Source organism: Macaca mulatta, chromosome 10 (assembly GCF_049350105.2).
Source record: "Macaca mulatta isolate MMU2019108-1 chromosome 10, T2T-MMU8v2.0, whole genome shotgun sequence".
In the NCBI taxonomy this organism is placed as follows: Eukaryota; Metazoa; Chordata; class Mammalia; order Primates; family Cercopithecidae; genus Macaca; species Macaca mulatta.
This window is the reverse complement of record NC_133415.1, coordinates 73756082-73779086: the sequence shown is the minus strand read 5'-3', so window position 1 is coordinate 73779086 and position 23005 is coordinate 73756082. Positions and strand designations below refer to the sequence as shown.

General features: G+C 41.5%; 1 protein-coding gene across 4 annotated transcripts in view; it reads left to right on the top strand.

Moving 5' to 3' along the window:
• Window positions 1-23005, top strand: part of SNAP25 (synaptosome associated protein 25) — an 87637-nt gene that overhangs the window by 34492 nt on the left and 30140 nt on the right. For all 4 annotated transcript variants that reach the window (XM_015149338.3, XM_015149337.3, XM_015149339.3 and 1 more), the window contains 1 exon segment: window positions 21560-21694. In XM_015149338.3, the coding sequence (XP_015004824.1) occupies window positions 21623-21694 (72 nt within the window). In that variant the 5' untranslated portion in view covers window positions 21560-21622.

Here is a 23005-nt window from a genome sequence, read left to right as displayed (position 1 = left end):
CAAGACTGAGGAGTGCTGGTGGACTTCTCAGAACAATGAGACTTGGAAATGTAATTTTTATACACAGGACAATTCCCCTTTGCGGTGTCACTCAGCAATAACTCAAAAGGTATATTTAGGGGTACTAATACAAGTTGTCTGGCAGTTATAGATGTAATTTAATGACATTTAAACATTTTGTGATCTACATGTCACACACACCCTGGGGCTGGAAAAAAGGTGTTAACACCCACAAAGGGGCTGACCAGGAAGTTCTCAGGGTGACCTAGCCAGACCTTCCACCCCGCTGACTGGCAGGGTTCCCTACACAGGATGTGCCCTCCTCCTCCCACAGAGCCCACAGATGGCTTACCACCTGCTTTGGGGAAGATGGCTCCTCCCTAGTTCTGGGGCATTGCTCAGCCTGAGCTACAAGATTTATCCCCGGAGGGTTCCTTTAGCAGGCACTGTGGGTCTCCTATGAGATCCCTTTGTTCCCTTTTACCAGCCCATTGCATAGCTTCTGAATGTTTTGCTGCTAAAGGCAATCTATAATTTTACTCATACAGAGAGTTGCTTCATCCATACAGAGACCAGAAATGACTGGGAGTTTTTGTACCTCACAAGTGGCTTTAGCCAATGACTGACTAATATAGAAGCGTGCAAAGCCCAGCTCTCTCTTCTGGAGGTGAAGCATGCTCTGAGGTGCATTTAAGACTCCAGAGCTCCATGGAGGATGATGCTGATGCTGGCACACCCCCCTTGCTTGACTTCTTCCCCTTTCTTGACCTATCTCCTCCACTCCCTTCCTGATCTTTCCCACCTCGGAGCATTCTCTCAACAAATTCCCTGCACATAGACTCTTAGCTCAGGGTTGGATCTTAGAAGCAGCAAACCCAGGAGGAGCTCCTTTTCCCTGCACTCCCACCTCCAGTAGAGAAGTGCCTCTCTGCAGGTAGCTTATGGAATCCCAAAGGAGGACGGTCCTGCTCTGAAGTTCTTAGAAACGCAGTACTTTGAGCAGTTTCCCCCATCCTGAGCTACCTGCTTTGTAAACACTTTGGGAGCAGGAGGAGAAACCAGATGGGAAGACACAGGCCTTGCAGTAAATGGAGAAAAAAGCAATTCAAATCCTCCAAGGAAAAAACAGTTCCCCCAAGGCAAAGTGCTGGAGACGCAGACCTGCCTCAGTCTGGAAAATTATTTTTTAATGCACTGGGCAGTCTTGGAGCCTCATGAACTTCTTCCAAAACAGATATAGCCTATCTGTGTCTCATTGACCTCAGGGAAAATCTCCCTATCTTCCCTCTTCAGCTCAGCCACCATAGAAAAGGGTCTGTGCCTTCAGACTGTTTCTTCATCTGAAGTAAAAAGATTGATGGGACACAATGGTACTCCTGAGCCCAGCCATTTGTGGCTAAGGTACTTGAAATGATATACAGGGATCCCTTCTTCCCAAGCCATCAGGGCAGCCCATAGCCTAGACTTTGGGTAAGACAAATATCTGAAAATTTGCCTTTTGGAGTTTGCCAAATCCCAGGGTCCAAGTGGGCCCACGGATGCGAATAATGCTTGTGACCATCAATCTACCAAGTTTCCAAAAGACTGGATGGTACTACATAGATCCACTGGTGTGGCAAAGCACTTCAAACTTTGCTTAAACGGCCATCAAACGATGCCTGCTCCCCTGACCACAAGTGACACCCTTGAGTGTTGTCCACCTTCTTGCATGTGTCCTTCCAGTGGGCAAATAACTCTTTGAGCTATATAGAGACTAGGTGGGAGAGGGGGAATGGGTCGGGGTAAGTTCCTCCAAGTTTCTGGAATAGTCACACACACACACACACATATAATTTATTTCTTCTGCCAACTCAGGGTTCTGGGGTGGGAATTCACTGTGGTCTGTACACTACCTGGCAATAGGAGGTGCAAAATGTAGGGTTTGGGGCCCAAGAAAGCTAATAAAGAGTACAAAGTGAGTACTACAGTTACTAATGAAGTACCACTCATTAAAACGATTAGTAGGCAAATCTACCTTTCCTGTGACTTAACACAGGAATCATGTGGGTTAGAAGATTTGCGTCCCCCATTTATTGAATATTTTTCTGTTTTCTTGGACACAATTAAAAATTCTAGCCTCCTTTCCCTTTGTTAATGTGGCTGTGATAACTTTGGGCTTCATTTACTGATTTTACATGGGGCTGTTAAGCACAGAACAGTGAGACTATGATGATTACAAGAATAGAAGTAGCTGGGCGCGGTGGCTCACGCCTGTAATCCCAGCACTTTGGGAGGCCGAGGCGGGCGGATCACAAGGTCAGGAGATCGAGACCATCCTGGCTAACACGGTGAAACCCCGTCTCTACTAAAAATACAAAAATTAGCCGGGCCTGTTGGCGGGTGCCTGTAATCCCAGCTACTCAGGAGGCTGAGGCAGGAGAATGGTGTGAACCTGGGAGGCCGAGCTTGCAGTGAGCCGAGAGCCGCCCACTGCACTCCAGCATGGAGCGAGACTCCATCTCAAAAAAACAAAAACAAAACAAAACAAAACAAAATAGAAATAAATGCATAATACAAAACTTACAAAAATTGATTCTATCACATTCAGAATTGGTAATAAATCAACCTTATGTAAATAAAACCTTTATTCATAGATAATGCAAGAGTATAAACAATGTTTCAGAGGGAGAACATGTGAAGTAGAACAGATGGATTTAGGCAGACCTGTTACTGGCAAAGCTACAAGCTGCTTGCAGACAGATTAAAGCCATCTTAGAGAGGATGAGCTTTGGGTTGTTTTTCAACACCTAAGTGTTCTATAAATGAGTAAGAGTTAAAATCAGAGTTAGGTATCTCTAAGAAATAATAATAGCTAAGATTTAGGCAAGAATGTACTGGAGCTAGTTTGTTAGTAGTTGAAATCTTCATGTGCATCTTTCGAGTCCATCCACTATGATGAAGTACCGTTAATTAACCTACATATTTTATTTTAAACTTCTTTGAGTCATAAACTAATGGAGAAAGAATGAACTATTCAGTAAATGATGTTGAAAAATGAGCTGTTTGGAAAAATATAGAATTAGGGCTTTAATTCTCTCCATATGTACACTAAAACAAATTTTAGCTAGATTAAAACGTTGAATGAAATATGACCACAGAGAAAACTAGAAGAAAAAATGACTTTTTAACTGATTTTGTAATATGCAAATACTTTACAGATAAAATATTGAGGAAACCATGAGTTAAAAGTATACACTGATGAGTCTTTGTAGAAAGCATTTTGGTGATACACCTCAGCTGTCATTAAAACATTTATTTTCTTTGACCTGTAAATCCACTCCTGGGAATCTATTATAAGGCAATAATCCAAGATGTAAATGCAATGTTTGTGTAAATATGTTCATGATTTGTAATATGTGTATTTGTAACATGTGTAAATATGTTCATAGCCTAACTTATAATGGCAAAAAGAAAGGGAATGGAAAGGAAGGGAAAGGATGGGGAAGGAAGAGGAGAAAGGAAACAAAACAACCCTAAACATCCAGTAATAGGAAATTAGCCAAATAAATCTTAATGTGTTACATGAGGGAACATCATGCAGTCATTAAAAATGTCATTTGAGCAATGTCTAATATATGAAAATTTTCATAATGTAATTAACTATTAAAAACAGGATAATATGTGTATATCTGATTCTTTAAAAATAAATATATGTATATGCCTGCATACACATGTATATTGATTCTAAATAGTACATTGGCTCCCAATCTTGGCTGCACATTAAAGTCACCAGGGAGCTTTAAATATATTGCATCCTGGGATTCATTCTCAGATTCTGATTGAATTGGTCTGGAGTGTCACCCGGACATCAAGATTTTTTTAAAGCTCCCCAGGAGATTTAAATGGGCCCCTCTAGATTTGAGAACAATGGGCATATGATTTTAAAAAGGAAAAAAAAATTCTTCACCGAGAAGACTTGGAGAAAGAATAAATATTCATTTAGCCTTCCGAAGCAAAAAGATGTTCACTTGGCCAGGTGCGGTGGCTCATGCCTGTAATTCCAACACTTTGGGGAGTTGAGGCAGGTGGATCACTTGAGGTCAGGAGTTTGAGACAATCCGGGCCAACATGGTGAAACCCTGTCTCTACTAAAAGTACAAAGATTAGCCAACATGAACCAGACGCAGTGGCTCATGCCTATAATCCCAGCACTTTGGGAGGCTGAGGCGGGCGGGTCACCTGAGGTCGGGAGTTTGAGACCAGCCCAACCAACATGGAGAAACCCCGTCTCTACTAAAAATACAAAATTAGCCTGGCGTAGTGGTGCATATCTATAATTCCAGCTACTCAAGAGGCTGAGGCAGGAGAATCGCTTGAACCCAGGAGGCAGACGTTGTGGTGAGCCGAGATTGCGCCATTGCATTCCAGCCTGGGCAACAAGAGCGAAACTCCGTCTCAAAAACAAAACAAAACAAAACAAATTAGCCAGCATGGTGGCATGCACTTGTAGTCCCAGCTACTCAGGAGGCTGAGGCAGGAGAATTGCATAAACCCAGGAGGCAGAGGTTGCAGTGAGCCAAGATCATGCCACTGTACTCCAACCTGGGCAACAGAGTGAGACTCTGTCTCAAAAAAAAAAAAAAAAAAAAAAAAAGTTCACCTGCTAGCTGCCACCAAATTTCGTAGCATAGTGCCCAAGGAAAACCTTACCTATTTGTATTATTAAGAAAAATTATCCATAACTTGGAAATAAAGCAAAATGATGGATGCACATCTTTCATTTGACATACTGGTCATCTAATGGACCCACTCAAGGATTATCCCATTCTCTTTCTTTGACTTACTATTAACTTTTGATCAGGGTCCAGACTCTGTGAAGTTACATGTTTGTTAATTTAGAAATTCTTGTGTCATGGAAATTTAAATGATTCCTGTGTGGTAGAAAAAACAACTGCAAAGGTGACGCTTTTATTGCTCTGTAAGATATTAACCAGCTTTGTATTTCACTTAGTAATCTTATTCCAGTATTATGTATGAATTCTCTTTGAACCAGCTTTACCATCTTTTTGACTCTCTCATTAATGAGTTAATAAATCTTCATCACATACTCCTTCTATATTGTTATGAGACTCATGTTTTTAACTTTTTGAAAGGGTACCTTGAAAACTATCCATGATCAAACACGGATTTAGTGATAGAAGTGAACCTAGAAAACTCATCCTGAGTGGAGACTGATCCAGCAACAACATCTTAGCATTTGACCACAAAATGCTTCCTTCCCCCAATGTTCTCGGAACATGCGCTCTGTGTGGCTTACAAAAATCTCCAGGCCCTTTGCTCACAAGGTCTAATCCAAGTGCCTTTTAAATCCACTCCATGATAATGAAAGGGAATGCCAAACTGAGTAACTGGAGAAGTCAAATTTACACACTAGGGTAGTTACAGTCACAGTAGTTACTTATCTTAAGTAATTAGATATTTGGGTAAATCCAATGTTACCAATCAGTCTTCTGCCATCATTGACTTCCACAATCACTTCAGAGACACTTTATCATCACGTGGAATTCTTCTGCCATCAGCTGGGACTCCTGACACTTCGGCCAGGGACCTTTTTCTATTTTTTGTTACCCCTCTCTGTGTCAAGTACTTAATGATCTATAAAATTCTAGAATATAAGCTAGTAGTTTTGCTATTTAAAGAAACCCTGCAGTGAAATCACTTCTAGAGCAAATACTTTTCCAGGGAGTTTAACTGCTTAGTAGGTTGATATATAGTAGAAAATGACTTTTCAGAGTGGGATTGTGTTAATATGTCCTGGTTTCTTCAAGGAGGGACATACCAGAACTGTTATCTAAGGCTATGTGTACAGAAAGATATAGATATACAGATATAAATGGCAGAGCATGGCAGAATATATATATATATATATATATATATATATATATATATGCAGAGGTGATAATAATGATGAAGTCCAGGGTGAATGCCCATATTTTTTGATATGAGATTATCAGATTAATCTGAGGAATATCAATTAGGTTGGCATTTTTGTTTCCGTCACCTCCATGGAAGCAGAATTTGCAAGCGAGTCAGCTCCTTCCTGGGAGTTTGCTGGCTTAGGAAATGTCTTTCTTGTTTCCACAGTGGATCCTGTGACACTGAGGAGCAGATGGTGTTTCTTCCAGCATGGTAAACCTTTTCCAAAAAGGATGGGAGGATAGAAAGAATTAGGTCCATCAGCGTTCTAATCTCTATGACAGTCTTGTGGGTGAAATTAGATTCTGAGGAACCATTTTAAAGGACCAGCTAATCAGGACTTTTTTGGTTTTTTTTTTTGAGACAGAGTCTCATTCTCTTGCCCAGGCTGGTGTGCTATGATATGATCATAGCTCACTGCCGCCTCTAACTCCTGAGCTCAAGCCATCCTCCCACTTCAGCCCCCCAAGTGTCTGGGACTGCAGGTGCACACCGCCATGCCGGCTAACTTCTAAGTTTTTTGTAGAGATAGGTCTTGCCATGTTGCCCAGGCCTCAAGCAATCCTTCTGCCTTGACCTCCCAAAATGCTAGGATTATAGGCATGAGCCACTGTGCCCAGCCAGAACCCATTCTTATGAAGGGACCTGGGTTTGTGTCATCAACACTATACATACACCTTGGCTTTCTTCATAGAGCCAGAGACCTCAGGTTTGGAAGATAATTTGCACATCACCTGATCCAGTGTCCCATCTTATAAATGAATCATGTCCATCAAAGGCTATCAGCTGGTTGGTCAGCCTAACCCAGACTTTGAACAGATCTCTTAGAAAGTTATTCTGTCACTTCCTCCCAGTGCTGACGGTTTTATTCCTTAGAGTCTGTTGCAAATTTTCCTGTGCCAATTTGGCAATTCTCTGTAATTATTTTAGTAGACGTAGTTAAAGTAGGTGAAGTTCGTAGGTCTCCTTCCTCATGACATTGAAACTAGATATTATATTTAAGGAAAAAAGCCTCAGAATGGATTCTTCCCTCACTGAAATATTTCTTAGCAAGCAGACACAATACTAGTTGGAAAACTTGTTCTATCAACACAATGAAGTACCCATTTTCTGTTCACTTGGGCATTCCAGTCAGCACCTTGCATAATGTTCTTGTGGCAGGATTCAGGTGACCTTGCAGTCAGATCAGATTAAAATAAACAAACAAACAAAGTGGTTCTTAAAGTACATTCCATGAACCACCACCAGCAGCAGCATCAGAAAATGAGAATCTTAGAAATGCAAATTGCTAGGCCTTACCCCAGAATCACTTACTACATCAGCAATCGGAGTTTTAACAAGCCCTACTGGTGAGAACCGGTCAAGAGACTCCCCTAACCATGACAGAATCAAGGAGCAAATGTAAGCCTTAGGTTAGTGGCATACTCAGACACACTACACATGCACGCGCGCGCACACACACACACACACACACCTGGCTTATATTATGTGGGATGTTAGTACATTTACAGTATTTTTAGCCAATTTTTATATTTTGAACACTCATTCCACCAATAACAAATTATTCCTAACAGTCATTATGTTAATTAGTAAACCTTTCTGTAGATCACAGGCAAAGGGAGTTGAATCACTAATAGTAGCTATCTCAGGAATGTGAGCCCCTGATATAACTCTTTCAGATGCTAACTGCCTATCTTAGAAGTCTGTATCCCAGCTTAGGGTACCATCAGTGTTAACTAACCACCTCTTGGGTACAGATTACAACTAATACACATTCATGTCAATGAATTTTAAGTTAAATCACAGTTTAATGGCTAACATTGAACAAGTCTAGTATCTATTCCTTGCAGTAGCTACTGAGTCATGCTCTGTCTTCTTTTTTCCAAGATAAATACCCTCATACCCTCAATCATTTTTAGTATAATGGGATTTCAAAGCCCTTGACCACACTATTCTCTCAGCTTTAAGGTAACTACAAATGAATGAGTATGAACATATGATTCAGGAAATCACTTGTTCTGTGGACTTCCAGACCCCAGGATAAAGGTACTTACACACACCCTAAATGTTCCACTTCTATTCCCTGAGTCACCATACCCTAGACCTTGCTCAAATTCAGAGCCTCTCTTTGCCAAGCTTCCCTTGCCTATGTTTGCACCCTCTGCATGGGTCAGACATATAGAAACATAGGCAAGAATGTTGGTATGTGATCCATCCCCTTATCGATAGCAATGAATTCCCCAGTATAGCACATATACCTTCAGTGGCTGGTGAAATTAGCTTAGAAGGATGATAGATGAAGTTTGCATTATACATTTTAGTAATTGTGTATCTACTTTAATGTATATTAAACAAACATAATTAGCCATAACATTTCTGATTTTATAGATATTATTAGAATGAGGCTAAGTTTGAAAGGTGCATTAAAATCAATTATTTTAAAAAGACTTAGTGAATTAACCATGTAGTATGCATTTATGCCTAAATTGTGAAGAAAACATAAGAAGCCCAGGGTTTTGGAAAAACTATTCACAAAGATAAAGAGTTCAGGATATGGGGGCCCTGGCCAGAGTTGTCTTCACCATAAGTACTTTTTCTAGGAAAACAGAAATTATGTCGATCAGCATTATTTACCTGCCAAACTGTTCATATTTTCTCCATAAGGCAGTAAAAAAGAACACAAAGTGCCAAAACCCAATGAGCTTAGCAACACAAACACCACTGATTCTTTGATAAATACCATACAGCTCATATGCCTGCTTTTAATTCAGGAGAGAAAGCATTCTATACCAAGACTAGCACCCACCAGAGAAGATCTAAGTCAGAAAAAAGTAGAGTTTTAGTTTTGCTGTGGAAGGATGATATCATGAAATATAAAAATAGCAATTGTCTGAAATTAACAGTAGGAAAAAGGCTACATTGGCCTTAGTCCTGTTATTTTTATATATTCTAAAAACATTCTCAACTAGCAGCGACAAGTCCCTTCCTCTCCACTATTTTGATGTTTGCCATTTCAAGGATACCTTAAGGTGAGCCCTAGATTGGGACTTAAAGATTCAGGCTCTGCATGACTCTGTAGTTTCAAATTACTCCACCTTTCTGAGCTTCCCTTCCTCCTATGACAAATGACACCCAGTAACCCTCAAGTTCTAGCCATTCTGTGATATTTTGAATGTGGAGTCTTGAAATCCAAGTAAGTTCAGTCAGGCTGAGAATACAGAGAATTGCTGTTCTTTTCCCCTCTTTTCCTGATTCAGTGGTTTGTTGATTCTTCTAAGTACGTGGCATCCAGTTATCCATATGTGATTAAAAAAAATAGCTCTCCCAGCACTTTGGGAGGCCGAGACGGGTGGATCACGAGGTCAGGAGATCGAGACCATCCTGGTGAACACAGTGAAACCCCGTCTCTACTAAAACTACAAAAAACTAGCCGGGCGAGGTGGCGGGCGCCTGTAGTCCCAGCTACTCGGGAGGCTGAGGCAGGAGAATGGCGTGAACCCGGGAGGCGGAGCTTGCAGTGAGCTGAGATCAGGCCACTGCACTCCAGCCTGGGCGACAGAGCGAGACTCCGTCTCAAAAAAAAAAAAAAAAAAAAAAAAATAGCTCATAAACAAGTGGAAGTTGTCTTCGGTTGGATTCTGCAGAAGCAGATCCTTAGACAGGGATTTATGTGGTAGTGATTTATTAAGGCAGTGCTGGCAGGAGAAACCAGCAAGGGAGTTTGGAGAAGGACAGTGAGGACAGAAGGAAGCCAAGCCACGGAGCCCTTGCCGGCAGGGTCCCAGCTTTGGCATGATCCTGAGAGAATCTTTGGAGTGTACATTACACCTTGTGATTTGTCTCACCTGAAGGCACAGAAGCAGTACAGTAGCTAGTTTTTTGTACTCCCGTGCCAGTCAGTTATTAGCTAGGGGCCTGCCCTGGGGGTGGGGTGTGGGGGGAGTAGTGGGTCAAAAGCTCTCAGGTACTTGCTGCCACTCTCAGTGGATCAGGCGAAGCAACCCTGGGGTGCTCTTACAAAGAGGATCACAGGCACAGAAACACAGAGATGACCACAAAGAACCCCTAAGGGAACTGAGTAGGTCCCCAATAACATCAACTGCTGAAGGCAAAACTGTTACTAAGCCTCAATACACACCAGCTTCCTTCCAGGTGTTGGTGTGATCATAGCAGCACAGAAATAGTTTGGTTTTCATGAGAATGGTGGTAGTGGGGTCTTTCTGTTTGGTCTTAGATTCTGTCTGTTCACGCACTCCTGAGAGGAATCATTTTGTTTAGGGTATAGCAAGGCTTTCTTTTATTGTGGCCAAGTGTTAGCCCCACAGAAGATTACTCATCTCCCAAGAACCAAGCTGTGTACCTCGGAATACAAACATTTTCATCAGTTCTGTCCTAGGAAGGGGAAGGAAGAGACCCAAATGCAAAGGTTTCTTGCGAGAGCTCCTAGAACCATCCCTTCGGGGCGGTTCTCCCACTCCAGCTTTGGGCTGGATGCGGCTGCACTAACAGTAGCACTCGGTAAATACTGGTTAAATGAATGAACCAGTTACTGTGGTTTGTTTAACTATGAACAGAATCAATGAGACAAGACTGGGGCCCCTCTTCTCTCTCTCCTGGTCAGTGAGGCCGCTGTGCTTTGGCTCCTAAGTAAACAATCAGGAACTGTTGCATAATACAAACCACAGGGCTAAATACCCATTTAGCCACATTTGCAAAACAGACAAAAGAAACATTGGCATTTTCGAAAAAGAGAGATTTAGGCATAATCAGTGTTGGTTGTGGCTGGATGCCCTGTTACAATTAAGAAATGCCAATGCTGGCTGCATTTAAATGCCAGGCCTCCCCAGACCCAGCACCCTAAAATACAAAACCCAAGCAGAGGCCACTTTTCACGATGCTGTCATTAATCCTGGACTAGCCCAGGGAAGGGGCATATCAGGGAAGCCAGACTTCCCTTCTCAGAAGAAACCAGATCAAGACTGCATCTATTTATATCCAGACATACAGATATAGAATCCCGTTTAGGAATGGTGTGGGGTGGAATGTTCTGGGAAATAGATTAACCAAGCTTGAAAGGAATTGGGCTTTAATGCTAGTGCCTCTCCCCAGAGACACTGTGGGAGCGGGTGACAATTCTGTGGGCTGGTTAAAGTACTTGTGACTTGAGATTGTTCTTCAGCCAAATTCTCCTATAAGAAGCATATTAATGGTGTTTAACACATACTATAGCATCAAATATTGAAAAGAACATGGTGGGAAGGAAAAGGGACCCCCACCTCAGATCAAGATGGCCTTCTCAATGCTGGGGAACCGTGTTCTTGTGTCTTTGGATGGTTTATCATGAGGTTACCAGAGTTTTCCACTGGATCGTTGCAAAGACCTTCATCCCTAAGTCATGCTACACATGGATCCTTCCATTCTGGGGGGCATAAGAAGGACCTGTGGTTGTTGTTGAAAATGCAGATACTAGCCCGACCTCCACAGATTGCTTTCCACAGGTAAAACTGGGAATCTGCATTTTAGCAAGCAACTAAAAAAGGTTTTGATGCAAGGAGATCTCGGACCATGCTTCTAAGAGGCCCTGTTGTGAGCCATTGCGACTCATCTGTTATCCAGAAAATGGGTGTAAAATAGATGCAAGATGGTATATCAATTCATTCACAAGACGTGTGTTCATCATATTTGAAATACAATCTTTTGATTTAACTAAGAAATAGTTTAAAACCAGTATTTCCTGCTATGAAAAGAGGAGATTGAATTTCATGCACAGGAATATTCAAAAACAGTAACAAGGCGCCAAGTCCATTCCATACTTTAGAAAATTTACATCTATGAACACGGCAGATTTAGGAAGTATCCATTCTTAGTGATAGAAATGTAAACAGAAACTTACAACATGTTATCTGCTGAAAGTGCTTTTTGCTCTGATCCTTAATTTGCCTTAAGACATGAGCTTTAATTATTTGCAAAGGAAAAAGAATAATTTATCAGTACCATCTACAGAGTCTCCAGTACACAAAATCCTCAGTTTCTTCTTCCCCTGTCTTATACAACAAGTCTTCACAAACCCTGTTATTTGAGAGAGACAAAACGTCGTCAGTGTGCTTTTTCTAATAACTATCTTCTCTTTGTTTTCTGAATACAAGACTTTATCTCATGGAAGTCGGTCATTTTGTCCACCCTCCAGTGCAGGGCACCATTAGGAGACTCAGAACCAATGGTCCCATGGAGCTTTCAGTCAGCTTGGGAAGTAAATGATATTGGAAGTCTGTAGGACATGCAAATTGGCAAGGTTAAAATAACATTGCATGGTGAAGAGTGGAGCACAGGCACAGAGTCACCCCCAAGGTGGGAACTCCACCTCTCACACCTACCAGCCTAATATGGAGAAAATGTGATTTGGGGCAGCACTTCTCAAACTTAGTGCTTGATATGTTGTTCAGTAAGTGATCCAATCCAATAAGTCTGGGGTGGAACTTCTAACAAGCTCCCAGGTGAGGCTGATGCTGGTCTGGGGAACACATTTAGAGTACCAAAGGTTTGGGGATTTCTATATAATCCCCCTAGTTTTATATAAAGTTCTTAGTTTGATTCCTATCACATTGCAAGTTCTTGATAAATAACTATTATTATGAAGAGTGTTTTGACAACTAACAGTTATGTGGCATAGAATGTTAGAATAGATGCAGCTGATTTTGCCTAACAGGGAAAGGCTGCTTCAAACCTGGGGCAAATTCTGATGATTCAGAAAATGGAAGGAATCACCTCTCCACCAGTTTCACTCACCCCTTCAATAAGGGGCCTTAGGGAGTTGTCTCAGCAGCAATCACTGTGCTTAACTATTCCCTTAGAATAAGTACTTTCCATCTTACAGTTGCATTCTCTTTAAGAAATTTCATCCAGTGAAAATAATAGCACTAAACCCATTTTTGATCATATTCCCATGCCACTACAGCCAGGGAAAGATATTATTAGGCTCCAAGCAAACCCAAGTGCTGGCTCTTTCTGGAGGGCAAGAATAGAAACCCGGAGAAAAAAGGGTGACTCCCGTGAACCAAATGAGAGCACATTAACCCATGACTTAGATGCTTCGATGCACTAGTTTGATGTTGTTGCTGTTGTTTTGGTTTGTTTGATGAAGATGAGAGACATAAGGCTAAGAGAAATGAATATTTGATTGGATTGAGTTTGATCAAGGTTATGCCACATGAATAACATAGTGGAACAGAGTTATGGTAGCAATACTTATCTTCAATACTGACAAAAGCAATAATGCACTATGAAAAGATAGCAACCATGGACATATAAACAGATGACAACACAGCTGCCAAATGTAAAGAGTAAAAATGGACTGAAACAGAAGAAATTGATGGAGGTAACTCACTGTTGAAGACCTGAACACACCCCTTTCAAAAATCAATAGGTCAAATTGACTTAGGGAATTTAAAGAGCTTGAAAACATAAACCTTCTTTTTCTGCTTGATTTGATGTCAATAGATGGGTAGTTAAGAGTCAAAGACAGAATGGACTTTCTTTTCAGACACAAATTAAACATTCATAGCCACTGGCCGTGTGTTAGGGTACAAAGGAAATCTCAATAAATTCCCAAAAGTAAAAATCATATAGACCACTTTCAACATACTGAAAATAAAATTTGAAATTACAAAAAAACCCTCTAATATTTCAATCTTAACATCACATTTTCAAATAACTCTTGCATTAGAGAGGAAATTAAAACTGAAATTTAAAACTATATAGAAATAAATAACAAAGAACATACTATATGCCAAAACCTGTAAGATACAGCCACAGTCACACATAAAGGACAATTTATAGCAGTAAGTATACTACACCCAAAACAAAAAAAATGCCAACTAAATGAGTCATTTGTCAATTCAAGAAGACATAAAAGGAACAACACAATAACACATCTTAGGAAGAAAAAATAAATAAGAATAAAGGTGGGAGTAGGACGTGTGAAAGAACCAGTGATTTAAAATACAGGTAGAGATGATAAACAATAGTGAGAACTGGAATTTACTGAGGTGTACCTGTCAAATCACTCTATGTTGTTTTCCAATATGTAAATGAAGCTAGAAATAGTCTCCAGGTTTTTTGTTTTTTTTTTTGTTTTTTTGAGACAGAGTCTCCTTCTGTCACCAGGCTGGAGCGCAGTGGCGCGATCTCGGCTCACTGCAAACTCCGCCTCCCATCTTCGAGTGATTCTCCTGCCTCAGTTTCCTGAGTACCTGGGACTACAGGTGCACGCCACCACACCCAGCTAATTTTTGTATTTTTAGTAGAAACGGGGTTTCACCATGTTGGCCAGGATGGTCTCTATCTCTTGACCTTGTGATCCGCCCACCTCAGCCTTCCAAAGTGCTGGGATTACAGGCGTGAGCTACCGTGCCCGGCCAGTAGTCTCCAGATTTTAATTAAAACATGAAATATCCGCACACTTTGCTTTGAGAATAAATATGCTTGAAAATATATTTTTTAAATGACCCAAACTCTTGATCTAACATTTAGCCTAATCTTAATAGTTACCACTAAGCCTGCTTCATAATCTCAAAGTGGGGATAGTAATAGTATGCACACCGTGTGTCACTGAAAGTTTGTGTAAATGTATATATTATATGAAAAACACTTAAAATAATACCCAACAAAGAGTAAGCCCTCCATAAGTGTTAGTTAATATGATTATTATTAATAGATAAGGAGAGTTGTCCCGCTTGGTTTATAAAATCCTTTTGTTCTTCTTTAGGCTTTGTTGAATATAGTGAGCTTTCATAAACTTTTGTTGAATTTGAAGGTGTAACTCCACCAGAAAATAGGCAGGGTCTGCAGGAAGAGAAGGGTGTATCCTGCAGAAGCTTCATACAGATGATGAACAGTGTGGGGAGACATCAAGATGTAGTTTTCGGTTCTCTGTGATAATTCAGCTGATGGGTGTTGATTTATACATATTTGCTAGTTTGGTTTATTTATTAAAAGAGGAACCGAAAGAAATAGATATTAGCTCAGGGTACACTTTCCTTACACCTTTCCTGAGACATTCCTGTCCTTTGGCACTTGGACTAATGACCCATGTCCCCAGCATAATAGCCATGTCTCTATTCACCTTGTGTATCAAAAAGCACACACTGCCCTATCCACACTCACCTCTCCTCCTGGGCCCTAAACTCATATTTCAGTTCAGAGTCTTCAGCAGGAAAGCATTTTTACCCTAAGGCACCTAACTAAGTAAGCCCCTTGTCAGGGAAGAACAGTTTTCTGTGGAGTCCATTTGCCCCCCCATGTCATGAAGGTTTCAGATAGACTTATGTGTAGCATTAAAGAATAAAGAGCTTTTCAAATTACCCTTGACACTAAAGAATAACTGCAGCCTGCCCACCTTGAAGCAAGTATCTTGACAGTGACAGACCCTCAGATGTTTCCGTTTCTGATGTTAAACATCTGTCTCAGATGTTTCTGTCTCCCACCACTGCTAGTGGGACTGGGAACATTTGTCCGCAGCTGGTTGCAGAAGTTAGAAATTGTTTTGAGGGCCGCAAGGGCACCCTATAACATTGCAATCAATCGTATAGATTAAATCTGATTTGCAATCCTAAAACCCTGTAGGAATAGTCGATCAAAGGCAAATTTGTTTCTATATCTTGTGTTTTACTTCATGCATTGTTTTAAAATATGTTCCAGAAGTCCGGCGCAGTGACTCACGCCTATAATCTCAGCACTTTGGGAGGTCGAGGCAGGTGGATCACTTGAGATCAGGAGTTCGAGACCAGCCTGGCCAACATGGTGAAACCCTGTCTCTACTAAAAATACAAAATTAGCCAGGCATGGTGTGCATGCCTGTACTCCCAGTTACTTGGGAGGCTGAGGTTGCACTTGAACCCGGGAGGTAGAGGGTGCAGTGAGCCAAGATTGTGCCACCGCACTCCCACCTGGGCGACAGAGCAAGACTCCATCATAAAAATAAAAAATTAAAAAATTAAAAATAAAATATGTTCCAGAAAACACTAAACCCACCTTAGAAGCTCCATGAAAAGGGGATTTTACCGACACATATGAACAGAAAAAATATACCGTGTGTGTCTACGGGAAATATATAATGCTCTGAGGATATTAAGATTAATTTTGAAAAGTTTCAGACTTTTTGCCTAATTCTTTTTAGGCTAAGAATCTGCAAATAGTTTCTGCATAAAGCCGGGTAGTAACTGTTTTCAGCTTTTCGGGGCATATGGTCTTTCCACTCAACTCTGTTGTTGTAGCGTGAAAGGAGCCATTGACAACAGATAAACAAATGGATGTGTGTGTGCTCCAGTAAAACTTTATTTATGGACCCTAAAATTTGAATTTCATGTAATTTTCACATGTCACAAATTTTCTTCTCTGAGTCTTTTAAATCATTTTAAAAATGTAAAAACCATCCTCAGCTCAAGGCCAATACAAAAATAGCTAGATTTGGCCTGTGGGCCCTAACTTCTCCAAAGTCCCTGGTTAATGTAGCCCGCCCCTTGTTTCCCACTCTATATAACTAGAGGACTCCAGCCGGGCGCAGTGGCTCACGCCTGTAATCCCAGCACTTTGGGAGGCCGAGGTGGGCAGATCACCCGAGGTCGGGAATTTGAGACCAGCCTGGCCAACATGGTGAAATCCCATCTCTACTAAAAATACAAAATATTAGCTGGGCGTGGTGGCATGCACCTGTAACCCCAGCTACTTGGGAGTCTGAGGCAGCAGAAACGCTTGAACACAGCAGGCAGAGGTTGCAGTGAGCTGAGATCGCGCCACTGCACTCCAGCCAAGGTGACAAAGCAAAACTCTGTTTCAAAAAGAAAGAAAGAAAGAAAGAAATGCAGGATCAGTGACCCCATTTCAGACCAACTGAATTAGAATCCCTGAGGGTAGGGCCCAGCAATCCATTTTAACAAGATTTCTGCTTATTCTGACTCTGGGGGAGGTTTCAGAAGCTCTATCCTGGACCACACCTTGAAAAGTGCTGATTTGGGAACACTGAATGCTACCTGGGGGTGTCAGAATAGTTCATCCATGTCAGTTAACATGAATTGAACCCTTACTAGGGGCCAGACCCTTTGCTAATAAGCACTGGTGATTTGAGATAATTAATTAGATACTGTTAGGCTGTTAATAGACTGGGAGGTTGTCTTACATCAGAGCCTCGGGGAATAGTTTTGAGTGGCTTTTCTTCCTATTTTCCTCTGCTTCCTAGTTTCCTCTTTCTACCTGCTCTGCAACACACAAGATGGCAGTTTAATGTGCTAATATGAGGGATGTATTACAGGCTGCCTTGATCATAAATGCCACTTCACTACTGACATCCTTTCAGCTACTGAAATTGCTATTAATAAACATCCTTATGCCTCTTCAGCTGCTGTCTTTTAGAATGCTAACATGCATGAGTTTGGGGTTTATAGGAACAATTTATTAAACACTAGCAATAAACATCCCAACAGAAGATCTGGAGGTGCACTCAGCGCCCACTCTCCAGCCGTTCTTATTAGAAGAGGGGGAATTGCTTTTTCAGCTTTGAAATTCTGTGTGTTTGAGATCCATTGGATTCATCAGCCCTCCTCCCAAATCGCAGACATTATCTCCGGGTTTTAGAGCAGGACAAAGGTGTGGGAGCTCCTGGGGGAACCATGAAAGTGATGAAACCAAGGGTATCTGCCACATGGCTTCTCCGCCATGGCACCAGCTGCCCATCAGCCAGACCTAGATAGGCTGCTGTCAGCTTGGAGCCAGGGCGCCCTACAGCTGTTCTTCACATGCTGAGAATAATAACTTTGAGAGGAGATTGCCAAGGAAACACAGGAAACTTGAGTATGTGTGTGAGAGACAGAGAGCGAGAGAGAGCGAGAGAGAGAGAGGGAGAGAGAGAAAGAGAGAAGAGAGAGAGCATGCACAGAAACATTCATCAGCAAATAGACCTGAAGGAGTTGGGACAGAGCAATAGCACTACAGGTCTGAAAGCACGTGGACCCCTGCCTTCTAATAAACTGGCCTGTTAAAAGGAAAAGTCAATGGCTTGCTTTGGCTGAAGATAGACATTTCCCCCACCAGGAACCCAGCAGCAAAATGTAAAGATGGAACACGGGGCCAGAAGGCACTCTTGTTTGTCTCCTCGTGGTACTCCTGTGAGAGGTGCTGCTTGGAGACTGGAGGCTCAGGCACTCTGCTGGTTTCCCTGGTTTCAAGCTTCCATGGGTGCTCAGCACCACAGCAACATGCCTCGTGCCCAGCCGTTAGTAGAGGCAAGCTGATTAACAAATACCGGGTTTGTTCCACTCTTCGCCTAGGGTGTGTGTGGGGCTGTGAATGGGCGAGGCTTTCTGAATATTAAACTCCACATCCTTTTTTACAAACAAGGTTTTCTGTAATTTATTCCCCTCAACAACCCCATGAGATTGGTATTGTTTGTACTGTTGAGAAAACTAAAGCTTAGAGATGGCGATGAACTTACCCAGACTCACCCAGCTTCTGAACACCAGGGCCAACAATCCAGCTAGATCTGTCTGACACCAATGCCTTTATCCACCCACTCCACTAAATTATGGTCCACAGTCTACTCAACTTCCCCACGGGTCCACTGCTTTACTCTGGAGGATAGATCCCCCGTCACTTGGGAATAGTGGAGTTTCATTTCTGTGCGTCTTAAGATTCAGGAGTGACTTGGTGTAAATTCCTTCCAGTGTCTGTTTTCTAGATCCTAATTTCTAAAATGGAGACATGGAAATAAAGTCTCGTGTATTTAAGTAAAACACAGTGTTCACATCTCTACATCATCTCACGAGCACATGTTCTAGTGGCCAGAACACGCATTTGAAAATTAGCAGGCTCATAGTAAGATGTTCTGTCAGTCATTAAATGACTGCCCATAAAACTAACCTCACATAAACTTACTCCATTATTTGTTTAATGCCAGTGGTAGAATAAGGCAACCCTGAAGCTTTGTTATTTCTTTTTTTACTCTGATTTCATATTTGATGCTTTGCCCAGCAGTCACTGGGTAGAGACCTGTGAAACCTGTTATCTCCAAAGAAGTTTCACTTTAGGATTCCTCCTATCTAAGAGCCCTAAATAGTATGATTTTTTTTTTCACAAGAGCAATAAATTTGGAAAGTGATATTAATATGTACTAAATTAAAAGCCTAGAAAATTCCATCTTTGTTGAGGAAGCAGTAGAATCGTGCACCCGGGAGGCGAGATGGCAGAGCCTGCTCCCCCAGGATCAGATCCAGGACCTGCCTCTGGGAACTTTTGTTCCCTTGCCTCCCATTGAGTATGTTCCTGAATTTTTTTCATACGGAATTTTCATTTTTGTTTTTCCAAAAAGTGATTGTCATTCTCATGCAAATAATATTAATAATAAACATGGTAGTGTCCCAAGGCCCTAAATCTAATTTCCTTTCCCAGCTTCAGTTTTCAATAGAAGGACAAACACAAATACATTTTTTGGTTAGGAAATCATGCTCATATGCAATGTTTCTGTTCCATTTTAAGTTTCGTCAGACATTTACTAGTTAGTGTAACACAGGCTGCTATAACAAAACAACCCTCACATTTTCCATAGCATAATAGAAATATTGTTTGCTCACACGAGAGTTCAGGTATTACAGGCCAGGAGTCACTTTCCTCCATGCAGGGATATGGAGGACCCAAGTTCTTTCTGTCTCATGGTCTCATGGCTTAGCCATCCTTTAAGACTCTGTTTTTCTGGCAGAAGGAGAAAGAGAGGGAGGAGAATACCTGCTTCTGAACTGCCTTAGACTGACAGGGACACACATTGTTCTACTACCACTCATGGACTGTCTCTAGCCACAAAACACCACTTCTTGCAATGGGAACTAGAAATGTAATTCCTGGCTGCACAGCCATTTCCCAGAGATCACGCTCTACCATGCAACAGTGAGGATAAAGCGCACAGTTGACCATCTCAGCTGCAAGACAAGAGCCCATGCCTTCTTCAAATGTGCTACTCACAGAGAGTTTTTCACCCTGTCAAATACCTACCCCACCAGGCCCTTTACCCCATTCCCTTCAATGGCCTGGGGACATGACTTCCTCAGAGAGGCCTGTTGCAAACCCATGGGCACCCATGACACCAGACATGACCCCTAATGTAATTATAATCACCCTGAATCATCTAATTCCCTCTTTTGCTTGCATCTTCCCAATTAGACTGAATTCTGTAAAGGCAGGGAATTTGGCTATCTTGTCCATAACTGTATCTCTAGTACCTAACACTGCCTGGCATATTACAGGTGCTCAATAAATATTGGAGAAGGAAGGAGGAAGGAGGGCTCTCTCTGGAATGGACTCAGTCCTGGTACCCGTCATTTGTACCATGTGGGATTTCAAGAGAGTAGCCAAGAAATGGACTGGTCACCTTTCAGGGCCAAGGACCCATCCTCTTTGGAGTGATAGCAGCTCACCCTCACACAAGCCCTTTTGGCAACCTCTGATGACAACTGAAATAGAGGAAAGATTTTCTGCCTTTGGCTTCCACATGCTTCTAAATACAATGGAATACTGTTCAACAACAAAAATGGAATGAACTATTAATACATGCTGCCAAATAGATAAATCTCAAAATAATTATGCTAAGTGAAAGAAGGCAGACAAAAAGCAGTACCTACTAAGTGATTTTTATTTATATAAAATTGTAGGAAATGCAAACTAATGTATAGTGACAGAAAGTAGATCAGGCTGGGCGTGATGGCTCACGCCTGTAATCCCAGCACTTTGGGAGGCCAAGGCGGGTGGATCTCGAAGTCAGGAGATCGAGACCATATTGACTAACACGTGAAACCCCAGTCTCTACTAAAAATACAAAGAATTAGCCGGGCATGGTGGCGGGCGCCTGTAGACCCGGCTACTCGGGAGGCTGAGGCAGGAGAATGACGTGAACCCGGGAGGCAGAGCTTGCAGTGAGCCGAGATCGCGACACTGCACTCCAGCCTGGGTGACAGAGCGAGACTCCGTCTCAAAAACAAAACAAAACCAACAAACAAACAAAAAGAAAAGAAAAAGAAAGAAAAGAAAGTAGATCAGCAGTTTTCTGGGCATAGACATGTGGGATAGGGCAGGGACCACTGGGTGGGTAGGAAATTTGGGGGAATAATGGCTAAGTTCATTGTTTTGATTGCAGTCATGGTTTTCTGGGCGTATACATATGTCAAAACTTCTCAAGTTGTCCACTTCACATATGTGGGGTGTCCTGTATATCTGTTATACCTTAATAGAGCTATTTAAATAAATAAATAAATGTGACGATAAAAGTGCACTAACCCCAAACCACACCCCTCCAACCTCATCATTCCCAACCCTTGGGTAGTTTGTCTCTTTAGAAATATTTCATAGGTAGATAGGTGTCTACCTCCATGGTAGAATTGGCAAGTATGTATTTGTGGCACCTTTCGGAGAAATAGCACAATTCTCTTGACCCCTGTCTGAGCATGGCTTTCAGATCAGAAAACTGAGTCATGTGGACTGAATATGGGCCATGTAGATTTTCTGGTCTTTGCACACACCTACATGAACATATATAAGCTCTCATATTTTCAAATCTACTTCTTTCCAGGTCCAGAGCCAAACCCATCACTGACCCCCCAGCCCAGGCGCCCAGCCACTCCCCACCGCTACCATGGCCGAAGACGCAGACATGCGCAATGAGCTGGAGGAGATGCAGCGAAGGGCTGACCAGTTGGCTGATGAGGTAAGGAGTGGAGACCTAGGAAGGGAGGCAAAAGATGAAGGCCTGAGTGGTTTGTCTTTTTCAGGTTTAGGTAAGGAAAGGCTTTCTTTCAATGTCTCAATTTTAGAAAAAGTAGTATGACTTTGATTTTCTATACAGCTAAGCCTTCTGCAGCCCAGAATGAGTTGATTACAAAACCTGTATACAAATTAATGCCTTGGCCGTAACTCTCAATTTCTAGAAATCTTGAGAAGTCAAGGTTCTCTAAGAAAAGAAAGCAATGTCTTTGGGTGCCTTACATTCAGTGCTATGCTGGAGAAGGTTCAGTTCTAAGAACAGATTGTTAACATTTTCAGGAACTTTGCAAGCTGGTTGCTAAATGCAGCCATTATTAAAATTGAATCATATAAACTGACAATTAGATAGATTATATTAAAATCAAAAGTAATAAACACTCAAACCTCATCACTTCCTAATTATTTTGCCACATTTTACTATTATCCAGGATCTTGAGATCCATCCATTGTATCTGTAGGGTGGAAATAAGGTGTAATAATGTGTCACCATGTATCTTTCCAACTTCATGATCAGTAATATGAAGTTGTAGCTTAAAATCAGGCAGAGCTGAGTACAGTGGCTCGCACTTGTGATCTCAGCTGCTTGGGAGGCTGAGGCAGGAGGATCGCATAGGCCAAGAGTTCATGACCAGCCTGAGCAACATAGAGAGACTCCTACCTCTAAAAATATTTGAAAATTTAAAAATCAGACAGAGTAAAAGTATTTATAACCCAAGAATCTGCAAATACTGCAGATCAGGACTTGACTTATTGTTTCGCTGATTGCCTAGACTTTAAAAAGTGGAGAAAATATTAATAATGCAGATTAAAGTTAGAAATATGTATGTCTGCAGCCATTATACTATGAATAACACAAAAAGAGGAAATCTTCCAGTATTTGAAAGTTATGATTCTCTAAGGCAAAGAAATCCCTTTTGTCATTCACAAATGAAGAAATTTCCAACACATGTCTTCATTGTTTCATTTTCTTCTTACTCATTAACATAAATGAAAATATCCAACCAACATTCATGTCAGAACTACTCTGGTTCATCACATGGTTAGCTATAGATACAAGAGTTCAGCAAAAATCAGTAAAAGCTTTCTGTGAGAATCAATTGGCTATGCGGAATTTACAATAAAGAGAGTATCGTATATTTTATTATTATTTATAAATGTTGTGCTATTCATCCTTTACATCAGTAAAATAATAACCTTGAATACATGTATGTGTTCGTATATTTTTCCCAGAGAGCCAGTAGTTAAACCTTTACCA